Below are 23,116 nucleotides of genomic sequence, written 5' to 3' on the forward strand. Positions count from 1 at the left end.
TGTGACTGTTCAACTCCCTGCAGCACTTAACACGTCTCTTGGTGTCTCACTATTCACATTTCATTATCTTCACTCCGTACACGTTCGTCTCTCACCTCAGCCAAGCTCTCCGCTCACAGCCTCACTACAATCTGGCTGCCAGGTGCCAACATCTAAGAAAAGAATGAAAACTCCCATTCTCCTAATTATTCTGTGTGTCTGAGTTTATAGACAAATATAAGCATAAACATGTTTGTTTATTTTTCAAAAATAATTCAGACCCTATAGCAATTATCATATGTTATTGTACATTTGAATTCCTGCGCACCAGCAACAAAGGTTTTTTGAAGGATTTCCAAATTTATTACAAATCATAGTTAGGCATACAGCTAGGTAAGGAACAATGGAGAAGATTGCATCCACCAGGACTCTTCCTACTGTGTGGTGTCCTTGGCTGTTAACAGAGCGTTAGAAGTCCTCTGCGGGGGGGGGGGGGGGGGGGGGGGGTACACTTGAGTTATGACTGTCTCAGAAGCACCGAGGTCCTTTGTGGTAGAGTGAGGACATGGAGGACACCTTGATTTAAAGAGAAAGGCATGTGACGGCCTGTGTATTTAAATGCCATCGAACTTCAGTGGGGACAGTGAAGATAGACTGCCCAAATCGAGGTGCAAAGCAAAGAGGAGCTTTTACAAAGTACTCAAGTAATGTTATAAATTAAGGTAATTTCACTTTGAGAGCATAGAGAAATATGATTCACTAGGTTTTTATGGGTTACTCACTAGAATAATGGGCAAAGGGGTAATTAAAAAACATAAGAAATGTACAACGCAAAAAGTGTGCAATAACTAATGGGGTCTGAATACTTTCTAAATCCACTGTATGTTGTCTGTCACAGCTGTTTAAATTAGGCCACAGAAGGAGGAAGGGATTGTAGCTAAGTGTGTGTCTGTGTGTGTGTGTGTGTGTGTGCGTGTGTGTGTGTGTGCATTTTGCCAGTTAACACCATCGATGTCACGCCCAGCCGCAGAGCTGAACAGCTGCCAGGGTGCTCTCTGCTGCGGGAGGGAAGGTCCAGATGTTACAGTCCAGTGTCAACCCCCAATCCGCCACCCCATCCCGTCTCATCAACAAGAGCCAGTGACATTTTGCCTCAGATTTGCTTTTACAGCCGAGATTGCATTACCATCTCCTCGATGGTGACTGGCCTGTGCAGACCAATCACCAAAAACAGTTGCTTATTGCATTAAGCACCTAGCTGGTCAGCATCAAGGCAGCAGTGATCCAGTCTTTCGTTGGGCCAAACTGTACACAAGCAGGAAGCCTTACCACACGGAACTGGAATATCTGCCTTGTGGTTGTGTGTCAACCAACCAACAAACTGGACAAATTGCAGGTTACGTATATACTAGGGCTGTGAAATGATTACAATTTTTAATCAAATTAATCACAGGTTTCTATGGATTAATCATGATTAATCACATTACCGATTTTTTCGGAATATTTTTGTGAAAACAAGATTTATGACATTTAACTTTTCTTTTGTGCTGCAACTCAGCAGTTCTTCAGCAGTTATCATTGCTTTTCCATATGGAACATTAATATAATCTTCATCCTAAACAGAATTCGGGCTCATTAGCCATTGTGTGGTTGAATAAAACTTTTTTTTTTTAAATTAAACAGAAATTATTTGAGCTTCTTAGCCATAGGAAGGTTGACATTTTTTATATTTTTTGTCACACAACCATTAACCACACCATGATACAATCTAATGCCTCTAAAGGCCCTCTTAGCTACTCGGTCTTTAGCCAGTTGGTGAGGCAAACTAACTTGTTCAAATTCTCTGACAGTAAAGCTGACCGCTTCTTTTGCACAATGTGTCCGGCGAGTGAGTCTGGTTTGGCGCATTCCACTTGAACGCCCCTCGCCGACCAACACATGCTTCGCGTTGCGGTGGTTAGGCGGGTATTGCTACGTCGAAACGATAACTTCTCGCAGAGTGTGCATATCACCTTGGTTTTACTGAATGTTCGATCTTTGTTTGTTTGGAACACGATCTTCCCGTCCAGAAGGTCCTCAGGTTCATCAGAATTATCCATGTTGTTTGTTTGTTTGAATGGCAGCTGCCGTCTGACTGCATTAGAGCGGCGACTAGTGCAGAGGCGGCGGAATTGGAAGGTCCTTCTGCGCATGCGTTAAATGCGTTAAAAAAAAAAAAAAAATTAATCCTGTAATTTAATCATAACGCGTTAACGCGTTATTTTTCACAGCTCTAGTATATACACAATGTTTGTCCAGACTCATATGATGGTAACATTACATGATTACATCTTCAACCCGGAAGAAGAGATCTATTCAATAAGGACAAAGCAGTTGCACAACTTTACAATGTCAATGTGCATCTGAGCCTAAAATGTCATTACTACATAATTTGCAAATTCAAGGACTAATTTCCCCGCAAATAGTTTCTCTACCCAGATTTAATGGGTGAGAATATATTCTATTGGTTTTGAATCATCTACCATCAAGGACTCTGTCAGCATCCAAATTGTCATCTTTCATTTGCAGTTACAACAGTAAAAACATGGAATTTCCCTATTTAATCATCCATATGCATTGGCTAATGTCTCTTCTGAATTTAGGACACAACCCTAACCCTAGAAAATATATATAAATAATTCCGATGAGTACACTAACACATTCTTCAGGATGGCCCCTTCCCAACTGTATGCCAGCCCGGTTCACAGTCAGGGTGAAGGCAACCTGCACCAAGTTGTTACTTCTGACATGTGTCATGGTGATCATCAAGAAAATAGATATAAAGAAGAAAGTTTACTCGGGTGCTCTTGCAGTGATTGATGAGGAGAAAATGCAGAGAATGTCAGGGAGTTGCTGCTTGAATAAAGTTCTCTTTTTGGCAAAGATTAGGGGCCTAACAAGCAGCTTCCACGAGACCACATTCTGACCATGCTCTGTAGGGAAGTTGTGAGCAAGCTGACAGCTGAGAAGTTGAAACTGTATTTAGCAGGGACATTTGCTAAGGGGTGCTTTGTTGCCACTCTGCCACAAAGTAACTGATACGATGTGATGTACCATAATCCACAAGGCAGTACTCGGCATTCGATTCAACCAAGCTTGTACAGTATGTATTTAGTATCCCTCATCCCATTGTGCTTGATACCTCCCATAGAATTTACAAATATGTTGGAGAGACGTGGACAAAAACAAACTTAAAATTATTCTTTATTGTGGAGCTCTTGGTTTATATTGGCTGGGTCCTTTTATATAAAATAGGAAAAATACCTTCCAAAATATCTCGGGTGTAGGCTACTGTATGAAAAAGATCCAATATTGCATCTCAAAGCACTGGAAGATGCACCAATACCACTGTTCTGACAGGAAGTCACCAAAAATCCAGGTTAGTGCAATGGATGGTTTTGCTCCTGGCTAACTATCATGGCAGATAAGAACCACAGCCTCTGCAAGCTAAGTGGGGTGAATTTTAACCAATCAATTATGCATGCAGTGGAATTATTGATGGTGAAAATGTATTACTGTAGGTTACCTGTCGGCACCGAGGATGAGTGCTCTGAGGGTTAACAAAGTTGAAAGGTTGTGTGGGCTGGATTTTTCTAATATGCCTTCACCAAGTCCTGCACAATTTTGGATGGCATCTCTTAATTAGGAAGAAGGCACAAAGCCACAAATATTAAGTATATGTGAAACAAAAAACAAACATCCAATGACTGCCTGTGAAAATACAAGAAGAAAAGATTCTGTATGAGTTGAAGATTGACTCAATTTCTAATACTAAATTTTAAGTCAAAGGACATACTTCTAACTTGGGATGGTAGTGTGTCCCCGAAAAAAAACTTGAAGTTGGAAATTGAATAAATTGTTAAAAACAGGTCAAAACACAAGGGAACACAAGCTTTTGTTTTCTGTCACATTTCCATTTAACTGAAAAAAATTCTAATGCTACAATATTCATTTTCCTTTATCCCAAATTCATTCTAAAGCCGGGTGATGAGCCCAAACATACAGCCAGAGTCTTGAAGAACTATCATCAGTGACAGGAGGGGAAGAAGACAAAGAACAATGTGGCCAGTTCCCAGGCACGTCTGGAACAAGTCACCTGCAGAGTTCCTCGAAACCATGAAGAAGTGTGTATAGGTGCTGAAGGCAAAGGGTGGTCACAACATATATTGAATTAGAGTATTGTACTGCATTTTGTATAAAGTTGATAGAACAATAGGACGATGGAGGTATGAACGGAGGGAGGGAGGGAGGGATTGACAGACTATTCGTGGCATTATTTTAAAAGCATCCTCACTTTACTTAGTTACTGGATCTTTTGATTTGGCTTTGTATTTCATACTTTGTTATTAGGTAAGACCGGAACAGAATGTCACATAAAATATCCAGTTTTGTCCTCAAAAGATCTTTAGTTTTTTAAATAAAATTTCTACGAATAATTGTTAATAGAACAAAATAAACAGACTTTGTTCAAAGATATTGACTGATTAATTAAATCTAAATGTTTCCTCTAAATTCATTATTGAAAGACTTGATTAGCCCCTGTTGTGCCACCATTGGATTTTAGATTGCATAGATATTAATGATTCATATTAAGACAGATACATTTCCATCATAGAACAACACTGAAATTCTGGAAATGCACTGGGACAGCACCTTGTCAGAAGTAACCGTGGGGTGGAGGGAGCAAAACAATAAATAAATGGGTAATCACAGTCACAAGCAATAATGTCAAATATTACTGAGGCGACTGTACTGTGGTTGTGATTTGACTAATTGACAGATAATGTCACTCACCTATTTGCTTGGGACGGACCTACTGAATGTAACTGTAATGTTGGTTAAGGTGAAGGTCATACCTGAGAGAGCCACTCCTCATCCTCCTGGCCACTGTGGTCCGATGCCAGACTGTCTGATGACTCGTGACGTGTGATTGGCCCTGGGCTCCCCAGAGGAATCGCTAAGACAAGACACAAACACACAGTTATATGATGGTACAGCCAAAGAAGGTAGTGATATACAGAATATGACAAATAATAATATGTTGTATTATCCGATGTCATCAAAAGTAACGGCTCCAGCATTATAAAATATGACACTGACAATCAGGGAGTGAGAGCAGTAGGTTAAAGGTGACTCAGTAATCACAAAAAAACAGTGAATAACATGACTATAGTTATAAGTGTTCATAAAGTGTCCATTGGCATAATATTTGACAGCAAATGTCAATACATGCAGGCTGAATTTATTTAATGCTGTAATACAGTAGCTTGGACAAGGACTAGTGTTCAGAGTGAGTTTGCTCACCTAAGGTCAAAAACTGATGAGTAAAAGAGAACAAAATCAAAGGACAGAACACAAATACCATGTTGTTTTCTCACATGGGCATATAGTCTGCATGGCAATGAGTGCGAAAAGCAAAGTGTACAGTGAAGAGAGAGAGAGAGCAGGAGAGAGAGAGAGAGAGGGGGAGAGGGAGAGAGAGAGACAGAGAGAGACAGAGAGAGAGAGAGATAGAGAGAGAGAGAGCGAGAGAGAGGGAGAGAGAGACAGATGGGGCTCTCGCAAGCTTGAATAAGCAGGCGAGGAGAACGAGCCCTAATGTGTAGAATCAGTCCTTTCTCTGTCTCCCACCTCGGGGACGGGGTTGGTTGGAGACAGGAATGGCTAATAAAGTTGTCAAGTCCACATCTGGAGCACAGGAGGTGCCCCTGTCTCTACACACACACACACAGCAGGTGTTCATACACCCTTGGTGGAGGTAGTTGTTGCACGCACGCACGCACGCACGCATGCACGCACATGGACACGCACACGAACACACGCACACGCACACACACACACACCATTGGACTATGGGGTATGCACATTAGTTAAACCTGCCTCTGCATTACAGTAAAGTGTATAAAAAAGCTTTGCTTGGAAGGACTGGGTAAACAAACAGAATGAACCTACAGAGAAAAAAGGAACCACCTATAACAGAAACACAAAAAACGGATCTTTAAATGTTCAAATATTGATTGAATTATAAATAAATCTAATAGGCTATTGCCTAATAATATATGTCCCTCTAACCTCACCACCTTTATGTGCCTGGTAGCAAATAACAGGTGACTTTTGCTAGAAGGTAGCAACTAGAAGGTGCTAGAAGATGCAACTACAAGCTGTTTGTAAATTACCACTAACCACTGACGAAAGAAGAACACGTTACACCCAGGAGTCACAGTATGTAAATGTGTTAGCTTCATGAAATAAGATGCTACTGCACAAACAGGAGAAACATACAAAAGACCAGGACATGGGATGAGCTGATATAAGGGAGAGAAAGGGATAATATACACCACTCTGAACTCTCAATAATTATTTTTCAGTTAAATATACATTCTAAAAATAGCTCCAAACTTGCATATTTGCTTAATACTGAATTGTTTCAACTGCAGGGGTGTAGTCAGGTTTCAATATCCAGAAAATGTCTTCACAACATTATAAAAATGACCTGACCCTTTAATGGCCCATAGTTGGAGTTTAGAGTCTCCTTTCTAAGTTTAGGTTTAAATAAACCGGTATAATGCTGCCCCACGTGTGTGAGTTTGGATAGCATGTTTCAGAAAAAGGGGTTTGACGTGTAACAACAGCTTCCATGGTCCAGGGAGTTCTGTTCCACCATGCCGGCTCTCCCTTTAACACACACTCTTATTTTGCTCTGTGATGACCTCCGCTGCCAGCAACAAGGTGGCACAACAAGCCCCTCCCATTCACTGTTTTGACCTGTTACAGACCACGGCAAGATGGAATAAAGGTGTAACACTCCCACCTTGAACAAACTGTGTAAAAGGGGCTAAAGAGAGAAGAGCAGAGAGAGGTGGTCGAGGGTTTCTCTCATTTCCAAATGGAAGAGAGGAAAAACAAAGCCTATGCTGTGTTACTTATTAAACAAACACCCTCCCCTTGCCCTGCACCTCCTACTCTCTCTCCAGCTCTCTTTGCTCTCTGACCCTTGGGGCCAATAGCTGTTCCCTAATTAATTATTGATGTTCTGAAGCAGTTGGTGGACTGGCTAGCTCAGGTTTCCAGTGGGGGAGCTTTCAATGGCCAGAGCTGTGGCCAGGCTCCAGTGTGGGGAGCTAGTGGTCATCCCCACGGGTCAAGCAAAGACACAACACTCTGTGTCTGTGTGATAGTGTGTGTGTTAGTGTGCATGTCCGCAGCCAGACTGACCCCAGCAGCTAGAGTCATATCTACTCGTTTTAGTGTCCGGCTAGCCAGCCACTCCGACTTCTGCTCTTACAACGCTCGTTACTGGCTCTTAAGAGACAGAACGTCAATGCAATTTCACAGAGACTACATTTTTTAAGTGCAAACTTATTGCAACTCACTCAAGAGGAGTCTGAATGCATGGCCCAGTTGAAATAACTGTTTTTCAAGTGAGTTAAAGAAACATCATTTAATCTACAAAATCATAACTTATAAACTATCAATGAGGAATGGAAAACGATCTGCACAAGTTCAGGGAACTGTGGGTTAGAAAGTGGTACCTTACTCCATTCCATTTGAGACTGCACTGATATTTAGAGAATTTGGAAGAATGTACTGAATGTTCTGACCACAGCTATCATGCACTAATGCCTTTGTGGTTCTGATAATACATGCTTGGACTACTTCGGAAGTAACCCAGTATGAGAACGCCAAAGGAAAAGGGTGAATCTCTCTATACGATCTCCAAATACACAACTGAGCCAGGCTTTCAGACCCATGTTCCACATTTCTGTGGAGTATTGTGAGGATTTGCTGCTTTTCTATATCTGATGTTATGATGGAATACATCTGTTTAAGTTTTGATTTGAAGTCATATTAAACAAGGTATTTGAAAATGGTCCCTTTGGTTCTTAATAATTGTATTGACCAAATGATGAATCTAATAATTTAAAAGATAATTGGAAGATAATTAATAAAATAAAATGTATCCCTTTTCAAAACTGCAAAGTGGTCTCTAAGACAATGAGTCACTATTTATTTTATAAGTTGTTGGTTAAGCAATCATATTATCTGCCACATAAATCCAACAATCAGCAAGTAAACAGTAAATATATAGTTACTGTACCAATTGTTATTCTTAAAATATATGTGCCTGAACGTATCTAAATGTGGTGAAATGACACATCTACAAAGCATGATGGTTATTTATAAAGATTAGGAAATAATTCATGAAATATGATCCAACAGATAAAATAAATGCCCGGTTAAAGAACAGAATGAATGAGCTCCAACTTAATCATTTTAACAAGCACCCTGATGATTATGTATTTGCACACTCACATAAGCAGAAAAACCATCTGCTCCACACCGCTGAGAACAGAGTCGTCTATGTCACGGTCTTTATTGACTGTGGAGAGACTGGTGCTTGGCGGTGCTGAAGGTCTGTAGCCAGTGGCCTGTTAGCCAGAGCAGCGAAGCAAGGAGTCAGAACAAGAACAAAGGCTGATGTGGCCCAACCTCCCAGGGCCTGGGGCCTGGGGCCGGACAGGCCAATCTCCAGGACAGATAAGGTCCCAACAATCTGATAGATCTGGAGAGTTGGCTGCACGGCGGACAGAGGAGAGCCGTCTTGTCTGCCTGCTCTGTTCACTTCCCTGTCTACTTCATCTCTTTCATTTGTATTTTTTAAAAGATTCATTTTTGTTAAGCTTTTATTTCTCTTCTCTCTACCTTTACCTGCTGTACTCGATCAGCTCGCTCTCCACTGCACCACCTGTTTCTCTTCTCACTTTCTCCTCTCCTCACTTTCCTCTCTTCTCGCTTTCCTCGTTTGAGTAGTACCCTGGCAGATAGGTGCTGGCATACTGACAGACTGGAATAGCTTAGTCATTATGTATCATTCAAGGTGTATTTGACTGACAGCTCTTTCATTCACCCAGCACTACACTTACCCCCATCCTTTCTCTGCCTCTCTTTGATTACTGACCCAGTCATGGCGCCATGGTTTCTCTTTACCAAACGCCTGATGCTCCAAAGCCCTCACTCTGGCCCCTCTCTCGGAGCAATTAGATCTATTGACGAGGCAACTGTGGCTGGCCTGTCATGGGCCTCTGCGTCCCAAGAGAGCAGCGAAGTCAGCCAGTCAGTCAGTCTCCACAATTAGCACATTATATGACAGGTAGGAAGGGGAGGGGAGGGCTCCGACCAAGAAGCATAGCCACTTTGGTTGCCATCATCGCCAGGCTCAAAGGAGCCGGCCAGAAATGCAGGTGGTAAATTATTCACTGGTTTGTTTGTTTCAGAGCATATTTGCCGTGAGGGGAAGAGGTGCTGGAAAATATACAGTGGTCAGCCAGGTAAATATCATATAGAAATAATATCAAAAGGGTAGCTAATGAGGGGTGTGAAAACCTCACATATATCTAAGTACAGACTGTTATGATGTGGATTGGAGAAGACTTTCTATCACCCAGCTTTACCATTTTGAATCCATTCAAACTAATTAACAGACAAAAGGGCATTTTTGGATACTCAAGGCAGGAATAGTGGGATTAACCTTCACCTGCAGAATCAGAGGAGTCTACAAACGTTAAAACCTTGAGACTTATTTTTTACAGCCATATCATACTACAGCATCCCCGCTATTTGCGAGTACACTGTATAATGTGTGTCTCTTTCCACCTTATCTCTCAAAGGCAGTGCTGTGCATTGCCATCCTCTGCAGGGCTGAGTGCTGCCAGTAGCTGCAGCAGATGGACAGGTGGAGATAGTGACCATGAAGTGGCGCCACCACTGCCTTTTATCATCCCGTCCTGGAGGCTCCGGTCTGGCCTGACCCTGGCCCTTCCTCTCCCCTTCCTATTCCTTCCCCTGCATGCTGCATTTTTAATCAGCCTGGGTCATCCAATATAGAGCCGCGAGACCGGAGACCATGGCCTGTCAATCAAGCACCGCCACCTCTTTGCCTAGCACCGTGTTTTTAGAGACATACAGTGTTTGTTAGATGATTAGCTGAAAGGAACAGAGACACTCCTTCCCCTCATTCCTCCAGTCTTTGAGTATTTGTGTTCTCTGTCTCAGTGTGGAGTGTTTTTCTTTTTTTCTTTTCCATGTCATGATAGCTGTATCAGCAATGCAAATTGGACCTAGATAGCACTATTTGTTCTGCAAGAAAGAACTGTGTCTTTTCAGTTTCCTCTGCAGCAGCTTGATCTTTATGCTCAGCAAGAGGAGGCTGGACACGGGGCGTATGGCTGTGCTGTAATTCACCCTGCAGTCAAATAGACCCTTTCTCCTGGATCACTTCTCAGCTGAGATGCCAAGCCCTGGAGGGAACGGCACAGCAGAGGGTTGGCAAGGAGACGCATGCTGGGAAACAGGATGTTGAGAGCCTGCGCTCGGGTGCAGAGCACAGAAATGGAAGGTGGCACTCCAAGAGTAACCCAGTCGGCGGTGGTGGTGTATAGGACGCTGGGCCCAGAGGGAAAATGGCAGGAGCACAAGAAATGGGTAGAGGGCTGAGCAATTATGGTTATAGCATGTTGACCTTGCATCAGTTAACACTGGGTTGATTTGGGGAATAAAGCGATGCGGCCATGTTATCTGGCTATTGTTAATTGGACATAAATGTTAATGCAATGAATCTCTCTCATTATGCAGCCGATTCCTCAGCCCTGGTTTGCAGAGAGAATGGAGGACTAGGCTGACGCCTGTGCCCGTCACTCCAACGCGTCCTCATCGCTCTGACACTAGGAGAGACCATTAGCACTAATTTGAGAAAATATCCTACCAGTTAGACCTGGAGCACCGCAGAAGTCAACAGAGACGAGTAGAAAGATTAGGGTAAACACAGCTACCAATTGCCCCAGAGCACCCGCAGGAGCTAATTACAGATTTTGTGTGTTTATAATGATGGAGTGGGCTCAAAACGGCAGCCTATTTCAGGGGTTGGATTGATTCCGTGTGTGGCCATCCGTGTGCACTTGGTGCTTTTACGATTTGGCCTTTCAGACAGCAACCCAAAGTGCTCTGTACTTGTTATTGAATTAGAGGGAGTTTAGGGTGTCAGCTAATTGGTCTCTGTGTGGCATCTTATAGCATCGTGCTAGCATGTCCCGAAGCAGGCGTGTAGTACGGACAGCAAAGACTGGGTTCAAAGCGCTGCACCAAACTGAAGACATGGGATTGTTTCCGACAGGACTCGGAGGACATGACATGGTCAAAAGTCTTTGAGAAAGAAGACGTAAAGGACGCTGACTGAAGAGGTCTATTCTCTGCATGTGGCACCAATAAGAGGTTGAGGAAAGGCTTTCAACATAGTAAACATGGAAAATCAGCAGGGAATATGGATAACCCCCTTGACTACTGACGCATACAGTACTTACAGAAAACATGCATGTTCCTGTGAGCCTTGGAAAGGAAACATACACAGACCTACATTTTATGATGCATAGATGCAAGAAACCCACGCAGCGCAGAGAGTCCAGTCAAATACTGTACGTCAAAACCAACTGGTGAACAAACTGCAGAAATCATTTGCCGTTCGTTTTGCTTATTGAGGTTAATCTTAATTTAGGGAATATTATCTGCATGAACCACAGACAAAAAAGACACTTGAAAAACATTGATAGTAATTAAGTAGATTTAGAGGAAAATCATGGAAGAAGATTCTGATTTCTTAAGCTTTTGTTTTAAGAAACATTTGACAATCTCAGTGAAAATTGGCTTGCTCTGTTTGTAATGTGATTTTCTGAGCCTCTGGGTCTGATGTGTGGAGTTGCACGTAGCCGCACACAGACTTTAAGCCTTAAGTCTTTATTTTCCTTCATCATGATCAAATTTGCTGTTACAAAATGATAGTTTGTGCTTTCATTTATACATTTCCATTGACCTAACAGGAATTTATGCTTCCCCATAATGTTGCTTTGCATTTGAACACAGCTTGATACTATTGACGCTCCACGTGTACACTGATTGGTTTAGCACTTACCAGCCAGGAGGTACTGATGGTACTGCACCAGGTCCGAGGCCAACACCAGGGGATGGTTGGAGTTGAAGGGTGGCTGCAGCTCATTCCACTGAGGGGTCCTGCTCAGAAACACAAATCCAGTAAGGGACTGGCAGAGCTAGACACGTTCCCAAGGATTCAGTGGTCATTGCAGTGTTACCTCGCCAGAGTCCAGCAGGCCCTGGGACAGGTGTTGAGCTCCAAAGGTGTGTCATCACTGATCTTCTGAGCAGTGCTGATGGGCCGGGGCTCCAGGACATGTTCCACCAAGTTACCGTAGCAGCTGAGGATATAAAGTGAGTCCACGACCGACTGCCTAGATTGATCTGTGAGAAGTAGAGAAGGAGTTTGATGATAAAAATATTTAAAGCTGCTACTAAGTGTTACGATAAAAACGTTAACGTCAAATCTTTCTTTAAGATAAAGAACGATTTTGTTGTTTGGACTTTGCCATGATGCTGACTTGGAAAGAAACAACACAGTGACAATGTTCTTACCTTTCTCTCGTTTCATGTTGGGGTTGGTGAGGAGCCAGGAGCGAGACGAGGCAAAGATGGCGGCCACACAGAACTCTCCTCCACTGGATTTACTTGGAGAAATCTGGGGAGGCGGCTTAGTTTTGCTTCAGGAAGGAAAAGAGTACAACGATGAGACGAGGCACTGCAGTGCCTGGGCTCCTAAAGATGCTGTACATGTTGTGTTTGTATATGTGAACTTTAAAACTTTAAAAATCTACATCTAAACCACACTTATTAAGATGTGGTTACTTTTGCCCGTAGTATATAAGGTAAACAGTAGCATCACATTTACTGTGCTCTTCTGTAAAGAATTTCAAGAAACATTTCTCTCCAAAATGACCATGTGACATAGATTAACCAGTAAAGGCTGTCGGTATAGCAGTTTTTAACCATTGGGATTATTTCTCTAATTGTATGTGTTGTTTCAGTGAAACTGAAATTAAATATGCAGCATGTTTAAGACCAGGATTTTCCATTTGTATGCTCCACAAAAGTTAATTTTAAATATTTTTAAATATTATACAATCCAACAACTTGGAGCTATATCAAAACTACACTGTGACATCTAAGTACAATTATGACAAACTCTATAACAGTGCTTTGCATGCAAGGAGAAATTGAAATGCCTGACAAAAAAAATGACAAATTGCACTGACACAAAAGCATATGAGAAATTCAGGCGGAAAAAACCAACAACAACAATCATATTAAATAGCACGTAATTAAAAAATAAAATAGTCACATTTTTGAAAAATGAGTCCAAGCATTTTAGAACCCTTGTCTGCTGTAAGAAGAAAGTCCAGAGTGTTCCTGTCATAGGTTCCATACAGTAATGGCTCTGCTGAAGATCAGGCTTCCTCAGTCATTTCAATCAAACCACAGTGCTGCCAATGTTAATGGGAACTATCACACTGTAATTCTGTAAACTAACTCAGTGAGTGTAAAACAGAAAAACAACCCATTTCCAACCAAAAATAATCCCCACATATTTCCAATGATAAAAGTTAATGTGTCACTAATGACATTGTAACGTGATTGATTATACGCTTCATACATCCAGTCCATGATAGTACATCTAGAGACATTTCTCTGGCACACCTGCTCCTCCAAATGGTAGAACCAATATAACGTAAAGCCGCACTGGATCCACGTGATCTGAAGGATATTCTAAATGAATGCATACAACAGTTATCATTCAGTTTAACATGCAGCTCACAAGAGCCACGTCAAGGCTGCCTTTCCTCACTGGTTGACCTTGTGTTGGCCACAGGAGAGAATTTATTAGAGGTTATTGGATTATTCAGCTTGTCAGGACTATTTGAGAGGAAGCGGACACAGAAAGGGATTTCAGCTGCACTATGGCCCTGCATATGGTACTGATCAGAAAACAGTAGCGGGGCCTGGTATTATTGTCTGGCCTTATAACCAACCCGGACAGTAAAAGCCAGTCACAGCAGATCAGGTACGAGGTGGACTAAGGACTTGAAGACCAATGGTGGTATCACACACTCCCTGAGGGCTGCTTAACCTTGACCTTTGGAAACCACACTGGCACGAGAGCAGCACACTCACTTCTGTCTACACTCACTTGTTGGAGAAAAAAAAAGTCTTAAGAGACTTAATAGATGCAGAACTAAACTTGGTTCCATTATGTGTCTCTGAACTGTCAGTTAAAGCTTTCTAATGCAGAACCTTGTACAGGTGTTTTATATTTTTGGTTTATATGGATCAAATATAAGCAACACGTACACAAAAACAAAGTACTTTGAAATGTAGGGCCGTTTCTCACACCCGGCATGAAGCAGCGTATCGTTGATAGTTTCAGATTGAGAGAGTTGTTTAAAACACAAATGCTCTTGTGCTCATTTGAGCACCAATGGTCTTAAATTAGGTTGAGTCAGTCACATTGTTTTTGCATAGCCTTCTTGGGTTATTAGAAAGTTATTGTGACCTGAAGTCAATGGTGAACTATTTCATTGTTATTTGAAGGTTTCTTAAGATTTGTTCCACACACACATTGTGTACTCATGCATGAACTCAATCCGTTCACCCTCACTCCGCCAAGTGCAACACTTTGAAACCATGTGTGCCTGGTGAAGTAAACTTTTATTCCCCTATTGAATGAGCAAAAGTGGAAGTTAAAGTCCTTAATGTCTCTGATGCAAAACAGAATTGATTCAAAAAAGGTTTCAACAGAAAATAAATCAATTTTGTAAAAATTAATTTACAAAATACTCAATAAGTGTTGAATAATGGTCGATAAGTATTAATGATGATTTATGTTTTTTTATATATTTTAGAGAAAGCATTTTATATGTTTATGTATTAAGTATATAGTTTTTATCAGATACACAAGTGTTAAATGTGAAATCCTCAACACACGAAGAAAACACCCAGGACAAAAACTGGTGATTTAAGTGTTAAAACTACAGTAACAATTGTGTTATTTGACTGTAGGTGGCAGCACTGGTAGATCTACACCGACAGGCCTAAAATGCAGCTGAAATGATTTTGCATTAAAAGAATGCCAACGCAACTCGCCTTTGTGGAATTTGACTGACAAAAATGTCAATGAGTAAAGTCCAGTAGTTAAGAAACGTCCCCACTTCGAGGTGTTGGACGACTTGAGGCCTCCCCTCAGCTCCTCATTAAGTACTCAGGCAGGGAGGGGTCAGGAAAAAGGAAAGGGTGAATGTGCTCATAAGAGAGGCCTCTCCACAAGTTCCGTAGCGTGTGTGTATTGGTGCTGGGTCAAGGAGAGGAGGCTGAATGACCAAATATTCACAGTAAGCCCTGTCTGTGAAGGAGAGATGAAGGCGGAGATAAAGTCACACTCAGGATATTGCCTTGGCTAACTCCAGGGTGCCCTTGTCTTCCCCTCCCAGCTCATCCTCAGGCCAATTCATCCGTCAGTGTCTCCTGAACAAAACACATTGAACAAACAGGTACAGTGACCTATCCCTTGCCTACGCGTGGAGTGTTCAACTTTTCACTGACCCAAATTATGGGGTTCTTCAACATTAAAATGGCTGCAAGCACATTCAATGGTAAGAGAATGGGGGAGACAAGGGACCCGTTTCCACTCAGAACACCGTATAAGTTCTGTTCAAGAGAAGGAACAGCGTTCCCGACTGTTACTGAGAGCTGCAAAGTCAAAGTTCTTCTTTGGTGAGGTGTTTCATTGCCATAGACCCGTGGTGCTCCATCTCTGCCATTGCTGGAAAATATGTTAAACCCTCAAAGACTCTGTGGTTCACTGGTTCCAATAACCCAGGAAACACAAATCCTGTTTCAGAGCAAGCTGAGGTTTGTTTTGTAGGGTGAGAGCAGAGGGCTGAGGAACACACCACACGGTGACTTACACTACATATTCAGAGATATTCTAACCGCCTCATAGTCGTCATGTTGACTTTGGAAATAAAGGGAAAATGAATAACATATCAAGGAAATGAATTGACTTAATATGACTGGTTTACGTAAAAGAGGAATGGAAATCAGTGTGAAAAAGAATTAAAAAAGTAGAGATTATTATTTCACGATTTTATGGAAGGATTGACCAAGTTGCACAGACGCATACTGACCTCACACAACTTTATATACGTGTATATATATATATATATATATATATATATATATATATATATATATATATACACCAGATACACGTTTCTATGTTTTTCAGACTCTGTGTTGATCAGCACATCTCATTTTCAATTTGGATGTATAAATATGTAGTAGCCATTCTTTTATTTCAAATTGAGTGTGTTGAAAATGGGTAATTGTTCATCTACTTGTGGTCTGTGGTAGACGTATACCATTACAAAGTACACATTAAATATAATCAGCATACAATGTGTATACTCTATCGATATCAAGTGATAATCCTGGCTCTGCATTGTGGCCTCACAGTGGATGAGCTGGAATTGGATCTCTTTGAAGACGCCTCAGCTAGCACCGAGCGTTCCAACAGTACCAAAGATCACAGCTTGGTTCTCGTCTCTCCCGGCTACAGGGACCACTGGTTTATTCAACTGTGTTTTAAATCATCCTTTTCCTCTTGATCTCACTTCAAGTGGCTTAAACGTGTTGAGCTCTCTCCCGTTACGATACAGAGGCACAGATCTAACAGACAGGAGCGTGGTCCTCCTCTCCAAATGGGGGGGCCGTGACCAGTTTTTGGAGTGGACCAGTATGGGAGTGGGCTGGCAAATGACACCAAGCTCCAAAGATGTAACCAAATATCAATACATTATGAAAAATAAATACACTAACAGGATATTTGGAGCAGGGGTAGATGGATGTCAGTACAACAGCAAATCTCTTTTTTCCCTCTCCCTTCACAAGGTTTACTATTGTACTATTGCCTTTTAGCAACGGGTGGAATCCATTTTCTTTGCAACTTTAATCCACTGAAAAGACTACTCACATGTCATTTCCACTTTTAATTTAACAAATGAGGACTCTTGACTGAGATAATAGCTTTTCCTCAAGGGCATAATTCAATCTGTGACATCAACCATCAAAGTCCCTTCGCATTACTATGTCCGGGGTTAACGTGAGGCGCCTCTGAGGGGGGATGGAAGTCCGGTGGCAGCTCCCATTTATTTTCAGAGCACTTGCAGTACACAAATATGATAGTGCTCACTTTAGCTGGCCATCCAGTGACAGAGAGCCGTACGGCTGTTGTTGCACTGATTCCGGGCCATATGGTTAATTCATATCAGAAACAGAGCCGGTGTTACGGCTGTGACCAAGGAGGGAAAGAAAGAGAGGGAAGTCATGTGGAGGACACATCCTTCAATGCCACATTTATTATTTTACAAGAGCCGTTGGAAAGCAGGCAGCCTTGGGGCTGTGTTGAACGCACAGCACTGATGACAACCACTGGGGAAACTATGAACACTGGAGAATGGACATCAAATGTTCAAGGAGAAAACAACCTAATCATCATACTCCCCAATATTTGCCATACTAGCCATGCAAGATTAAGTTGTGTTTCCTTACGCCATATATATTAGTAGGTGTAAGTTTCCAATACAAAATCAGCTGTTAACAATATGTGCCTAGTACATGAAATGGAGATTTGATCGGCTTTGGTATCTGGGTGAAAGGAAATGAAACAGGGATCTGCTTCGGAAATGTGTTCCTATCCTCTAGGAACGGCTGAGGCCGAAATGGTAAATGGGTTGTTACAGCTCACGTCTCAAGACATACACTATTAGAGAGGTAACTAGGCCCAATTTGAGCAGAAAGCAGTTATTGTAAGGTCAAGATTCTGACACTAATGATGTTTACCTTTGAAAAGTATACGCTCGGAAATCACTTAGGGCCTTGGTTAAGCAGGAGGTGGATGGGGATACGGAGAAAAAAGCTTCAATTAAAAAGTGAAAAGAATGACTGCCCACAACAAAAGATGAAACCCAAAACTTAGGTTGGCACCACATGCTTTTCATTTTGAGAGTAAATGAAGTCAACAGGGAGGAGAAAAGTTCACTTCACCGGGCCACTCGGGGCCTCTCTCTGAAAGTCACTTTGTCATAACAGGGCTTGTCCCCTAGAGGAAAAGGTTCCTTGAATCGGAAGATGCTCTCTGAATTTTTTTTCTCAGTTTTTCTAATTATGTTTATTATTTACTGAGATGAATTTTCACTGCCCTAAACTCTCTGTCCCTCGGGAAAATATTTCTCGTCACAATGGAAGCTATGGCGCCAGTTACTCGGAGTTCAATTCTTTCAAATATTCTAGTGTTAAATAAAATGCAAATTTACATTTACCATTGAAGCACTGTAAAAAGAGAAAATGTGAGAGAGTCCAAAATTACAAGGTAACAAACTTCTAGGAAAATCGTGTGTTAACTTTAATTGATAAATTAAGGTATGGATTTCATCCATCTTAGACATTTTTCTTCTGTTAATTTACGATGTGTTAAAAGTGAGACAATTCAGTTTGCTGAATTAAGTCAGAATTTCCAGTTGATAAATGGTGTTAAACTTGTATGTTTTGTTTGAATTTAGTCATTTATTATGTCAAGACTCAGATTTGTCCCTCATAACAGACTCTATACTGTTGTTCACTATCCCCCCTTTATTTCAAATGCCTTACACAAGATGCAGCTCCAAGTGTCTTTAAAATAAACCTTTCTTTATCGTTTGTATTGTTTCACTTTTCCTAAACGCGGTTTTAAAATTAAAATGATCTCTTTCAACACAAGTGATTTAACTCTGCATCAGTATTAACCCCCCACGTTACCAATATACCTCAAAATATATTTCTCATGACCATTCACATGCACGGGTCATGTGTGTACTGGTGTAAAAAGGAAGCAGATTGTCTACTCTGCAAATAGTTGCCCAGTTACAGAAAACAAACATGACAAAACAAATCTAAAAAGTAAGACGAGGAATTTATTTTCTTGGACCGACAACGAGGTGTTGACAAACTTTCCCCTTCACCGCTGGTCGTTCATTAATGAGTGATACGAACCAAACAGGAAGCAGAGGCAGGTTCTCGAACCATAAATGCCTGGTCAGACGAACAATGCAGCCACAGAATTTTCAAACTAAAAAGAGACCAATAAAACTTCCAAACTTTGCAATGTATTGTGCTCACACAAAGGCGTTATTCTTGGGGAAAACCGTCATGGAGGGTCTAAACTGAGGGAAAGAAATAGGCAAAAAAGACAAAGATGTCATTTTCTAGTGGGGGGGGTTCAAAGAAACCACATGGCAACCAAACAAGATGTGCCTTGGCATTGGCCTCAAGCACTTCAACATGCACGCACAACTACCACCTATGATACAAACACAGCATATATGGATACTTTATAGAAAAAGCATACCAACAGAAATCCTTAAATAAATAATAGTGACTTGAGTGAGTCATCTGACGATAAAACCTAAAAAAATACACTTAAACAGAATAAATGAGGGATTTGCAAAAAAAGACAATTAAAAGGAAACCCTGCTTCCCCCCCCCCCCCCCCATGAGGAATGACAGCAGAAATTCTGAGGAATAGTGTTAAAAAAAATACAACAGGAGACGCATCAGAGGCGAGGGAGGAGGTGTGCTGCGGCGGAGTGCAGTTGCATGCTGCTGAGGGGAGGGGAGAGGCAAAACTCACCATGGAGTTTTAATGGCAAAACATCCTGCCCCAAAGAGGTAGGGTCTTCACGAAAGGGACGGTGGTGGGAGGGTAGAGGGGGTGGGGGGGGGGGGGGGTGGGGGGGAATACAGAGATAGACGGAAAAACCATTATTAAACTCGCACACTTGAGCAAACACACTTTTCACATTACATACTTTTTGACGTGTCTGTTTAAGTGCACCACACGGTACGAGGCAGGAAACTGGACGTCCGCGCGCAAAAAGACAGATCTGAAAACCTGCGGGACGGCTTGGTGACTCATCCTGCTCGGGCCGCGCTGCAAAGTGTGATACCATATATCTGGCAGATGTGGCTCGTCCGCAGACTTTGTTTTTGTCTTCAGACATATATCATGTTTTTTCTCCCCCCCCCCTTTTTTCTCCTGTAACTTTAAAGGGACTGGGCACATGTGCGGAAAAACGGAGGAATCCAGCCGACACAGAAGATCGGATTGTTGAGATTGAGAAAGAGTGCGAGGAGTTGATCTAATTTGTATAACAACTGGGGACACCAATAAAACTAACAGCCCTCAGGCGTTGTTGAGACAAGGAGTTGTGTATTTACATGCGTCTCCTTTTTTTGTTGTTGTCCAAGTGCATATTTATGGCTATGCATTGTCCTGTGAATATGTTTGCCTGTTTGGAAACACATGTGCCTTTGCTATGATTATGTTAAGAAGTAAATTATCTGTGTGTGTGTGTGTGTGTGTGCGTGTATAAGGGGGGCACCGAGTGTGGCGTCTTTTTCAGGGTGTATTTCGGTCTGTCAGTCTGTGCGTGTTCCTAGTGTTTACAAGACATTAGGAGTGGGAGTGTGTTCCTGTGTTTATTCTGCATGTCCAGAGATAGTGACAGAGCTCCGTAAACAGTTTACAGTAAATAAGTCTTTTCCTTGCAGCAATAAAGGTCCGATGAGACTGAACTCTGTCCCCGCCGGCCAACCTCCCCCGGTCATGAAAAACAGAATCCCCAGCCAAACAAAGCACTCTGCAGCACTTCTTTATTTTATCGCTTTCGCAGCATCCGCCTGGGCCCTCCCAACGATAGCACACAGTCTCCAATTAGTCTTGGTACATCGATGTGTAGAAAAATGTTCCTCCGGGAGACAGGGAGCAACAATTTGCCCCCGGAATGTCTTACTCCTGGAGCGCAAGTTGATAAATGAACCCGCTGGTTGGTGTAATGGAGGCCCCTGGTAAACTGCCACTTATCAAAGAGCTGCACAGGGGGGGGTGGACGTCTCTATCAAACCTGCTGGGCCCCCACTCGGGACCTCCAGCTGGGTAAATGGACGGACACCAGTGGGAGAGTGATGGACAAATGGGGGGGAGATCTCCATGGTAGGAGCAAAGGCCAAGTAGGCTTTGGGGTTGTCTACTTGCCACTTTGTGTTTCTCCCTCCTTCTTTCTTAAAACTTATAACTGGTTGATTCAGTTGTTCGAGGCTGGGAGAGTCTGGAAGTAGAATCAATGCAAAGAAAGTTGGAGGAGATAAAACTGAGTCAAAAACAATAACAGTCCTTCATGATTTGGACAAATTTGCCAAAAAAAGCCCCATCTCCATGTGCATCTTTTTAGGCAAGGTACAGTGTGATCACTCATACAGAAAAATGTCAAAGGGATTGATAATAGTAAATAAATATTAGTTGCATGACACTGGAATGGTTCAAATGTGTAATATTTACATTTCACATGAAGCGAGATTTGTATTTAGTAGAAGTAGTACTGCGGACATAAAATACTATTAGAGCAATATATGTTCACACTACTATGTTAAGCTGTGGCACTTAAAAATAAAAAACAATGTCTGTTCAGTCTAACTCAATCGTAAACATGCATCACTTGACCATTCACGGTCATTTGTCAAGTGGGAGCAGATTGTCTGCTCTGAAGTTGGATGTGAAAAACGCTGAATGAGGAACAGCAATGTTTAAAAAGAAAGAGCATTGATTCCCTATGTTACTGACAGTAAGTGTTAGCAACACTTTGCATTTGGAATCGAGTGTGTGTGACTGTGTCATTGTTTCCAAAAGAGTTTCCAAAATAAAATGGGGACAGATGTGTTTCCCAAAGTGCATCATGCAGAGGCAGGATGTGACCTGGTCGTTCTGCTGTGGAGATCTCGTCTTTACAGCACATTGACACCGGCGTCAGCCCCTCGCACCGCAAACTCTCTTGACGTCTACGTCTGTATCTTCTACATATGGCACATATACAGTATATACATAGAATATATATTATATTAATGTATTTATTTTTCATTTAGCATCTGTCGCATGGTAGAAGCGTCATCAACCTGGTATTAACCTCTGTCCAGAGGGATCTGATCACAAGTGGACAGCTGTAAGTACGTTAGCTCACAGGCTAGAATACGTCCTGAATGAATCTCCTGTGACCACTTGTGATTTGATCTTTATGCAAATACACATGTACATAAATTCTGTTCAAGAAAATTGTATTATTGTCAAACCGACAATGTTTCCAATTTCAGTACAAGTATGTTTGTGTTTCTACACTTCTCTTTCCACAGGGAGAGCGGAGCCAGTAGAACGAGGTGTATCATTGCATGTAGCTTTACGATAACATATGATTTCAGAATAAAATAAAAGAAGTGAATAATAAATAAAAACAAAAGTTGAAAAACTCTTTAGGTTCATTGTGAAGCTAGCGGTTCAGAGTCGATCAGCTGAGGAGTCGGCCCTTCACATGTGGACCAGGACACATTCACCTGCACACTGCTAAGAGAATGTGGAGGTATAGGAGGGAGAGATGTAGGGCACTAACCTAGTCAGCAGATCAATCCTCCATGTGCCGAGGTGTCCTTGGGCAAGACACTGAAACCCACATAGCACCCAACTGCTGTGCCTGCAGTTTGTGAGCAATGTGTGAAGGAGAACGTGCTGCACATAGATGCACTGTATGAATGTGTGTGTGTGAATGGGTGGATGGCAATACTGTAAGCTACTGTGCTTTGAGTGGTTATCAAGATTTAAAAAGTTCTATAGAAATACAAATAGGGTCTTAATGATCGGATCTCAAATATGTCTTGGGTGTTTTCACACTTAGCACTGTTTATTTGTGATCACACATAACTCAAGACAAAGGTATGAATATTAAAATCATTGCCACATAAACTTAATATCTAAGTTTATCTTGCAAATCTGTCTTAACAATTTAATGAAGTGGAATAATCCCAGAGCAATTTTCTCTGCACGTATGTCAATTTAAACTGGTTTAGCTTAGGTGTGGTTTAAAATCTGGAAATGCACTATATTGTAGTTCATCTTACATTTGAAAAGGATAAAGGTTTTTTTCTTAAAAAACTGGGTTTCTGGAATTTTACAATAACGAGAAGTGTTCACTGGTTGAAGTGGTTAACTTCCACCAGTGTTTAGCCGTATAGGCCTGTTGTTATATTTAAGTGCATTCCATTTCAGCTTTAGTGTTACAAATAAAAA

The 23,116-nt window shown here is 41.7% G+C and overlaps 1 protein-coding gene across 1 annotated transcript in view; it reads right to left on the reverse strand.

Moving 5' to 3' along the window:
* The window catches only part of bcas3 (BCAS3 microtubule associated cell migration factor), a 296,065-nt gene that overhangs the window by 184,613 nt on the left and 88,336 nt on the right, over nucleotides 1-23,116 (reverse strand). Inside the window, exons 17-21 of the mRNA XM_053422123.1 lie at nucleotides 19,637-19,681; nucleotides 12,496-12,620; nucleotides 12,159-12,324; nucleotides 11,981-12,078; nucleotides 4,875-4,975 (exon numbers count right to left, since the gene is read on the reverse strand). Of these exons, the coding sequence (XP_053278098.1) occupies nucleotides 4,875-4,975; nucleotides 11,981-12,078; nucleotides 12,159-12,324; nucleotides 12,496-12,620; nucleotides 19,637-19,681 (535 nt within the window). The remainder of the gene's footprint in view (nucleotides 1-4,874; nucleotides 4,976-11,980; nucleotides 12,079-12,158; nucleotides 12,325-12,495; nucleotides 12,621-19,636; nucleotides 19,682-23,116) is intronic.

This window comes from Pleuronectes platessa, chromosome 5 (assembly GCF_947347685.1).
Source record: "Pleuronectes platessa chromosome 5, fPlePla1.1, whole genome shotgun sequence".
Taxonomy (NCBI): domain Eukaryota; kingdom Metazoa; phylum Chordata; class Actinopteri; order Pleuronectiformes; family Pleuronectidae; genus Pleuronectes; species Pleuronectes platessa.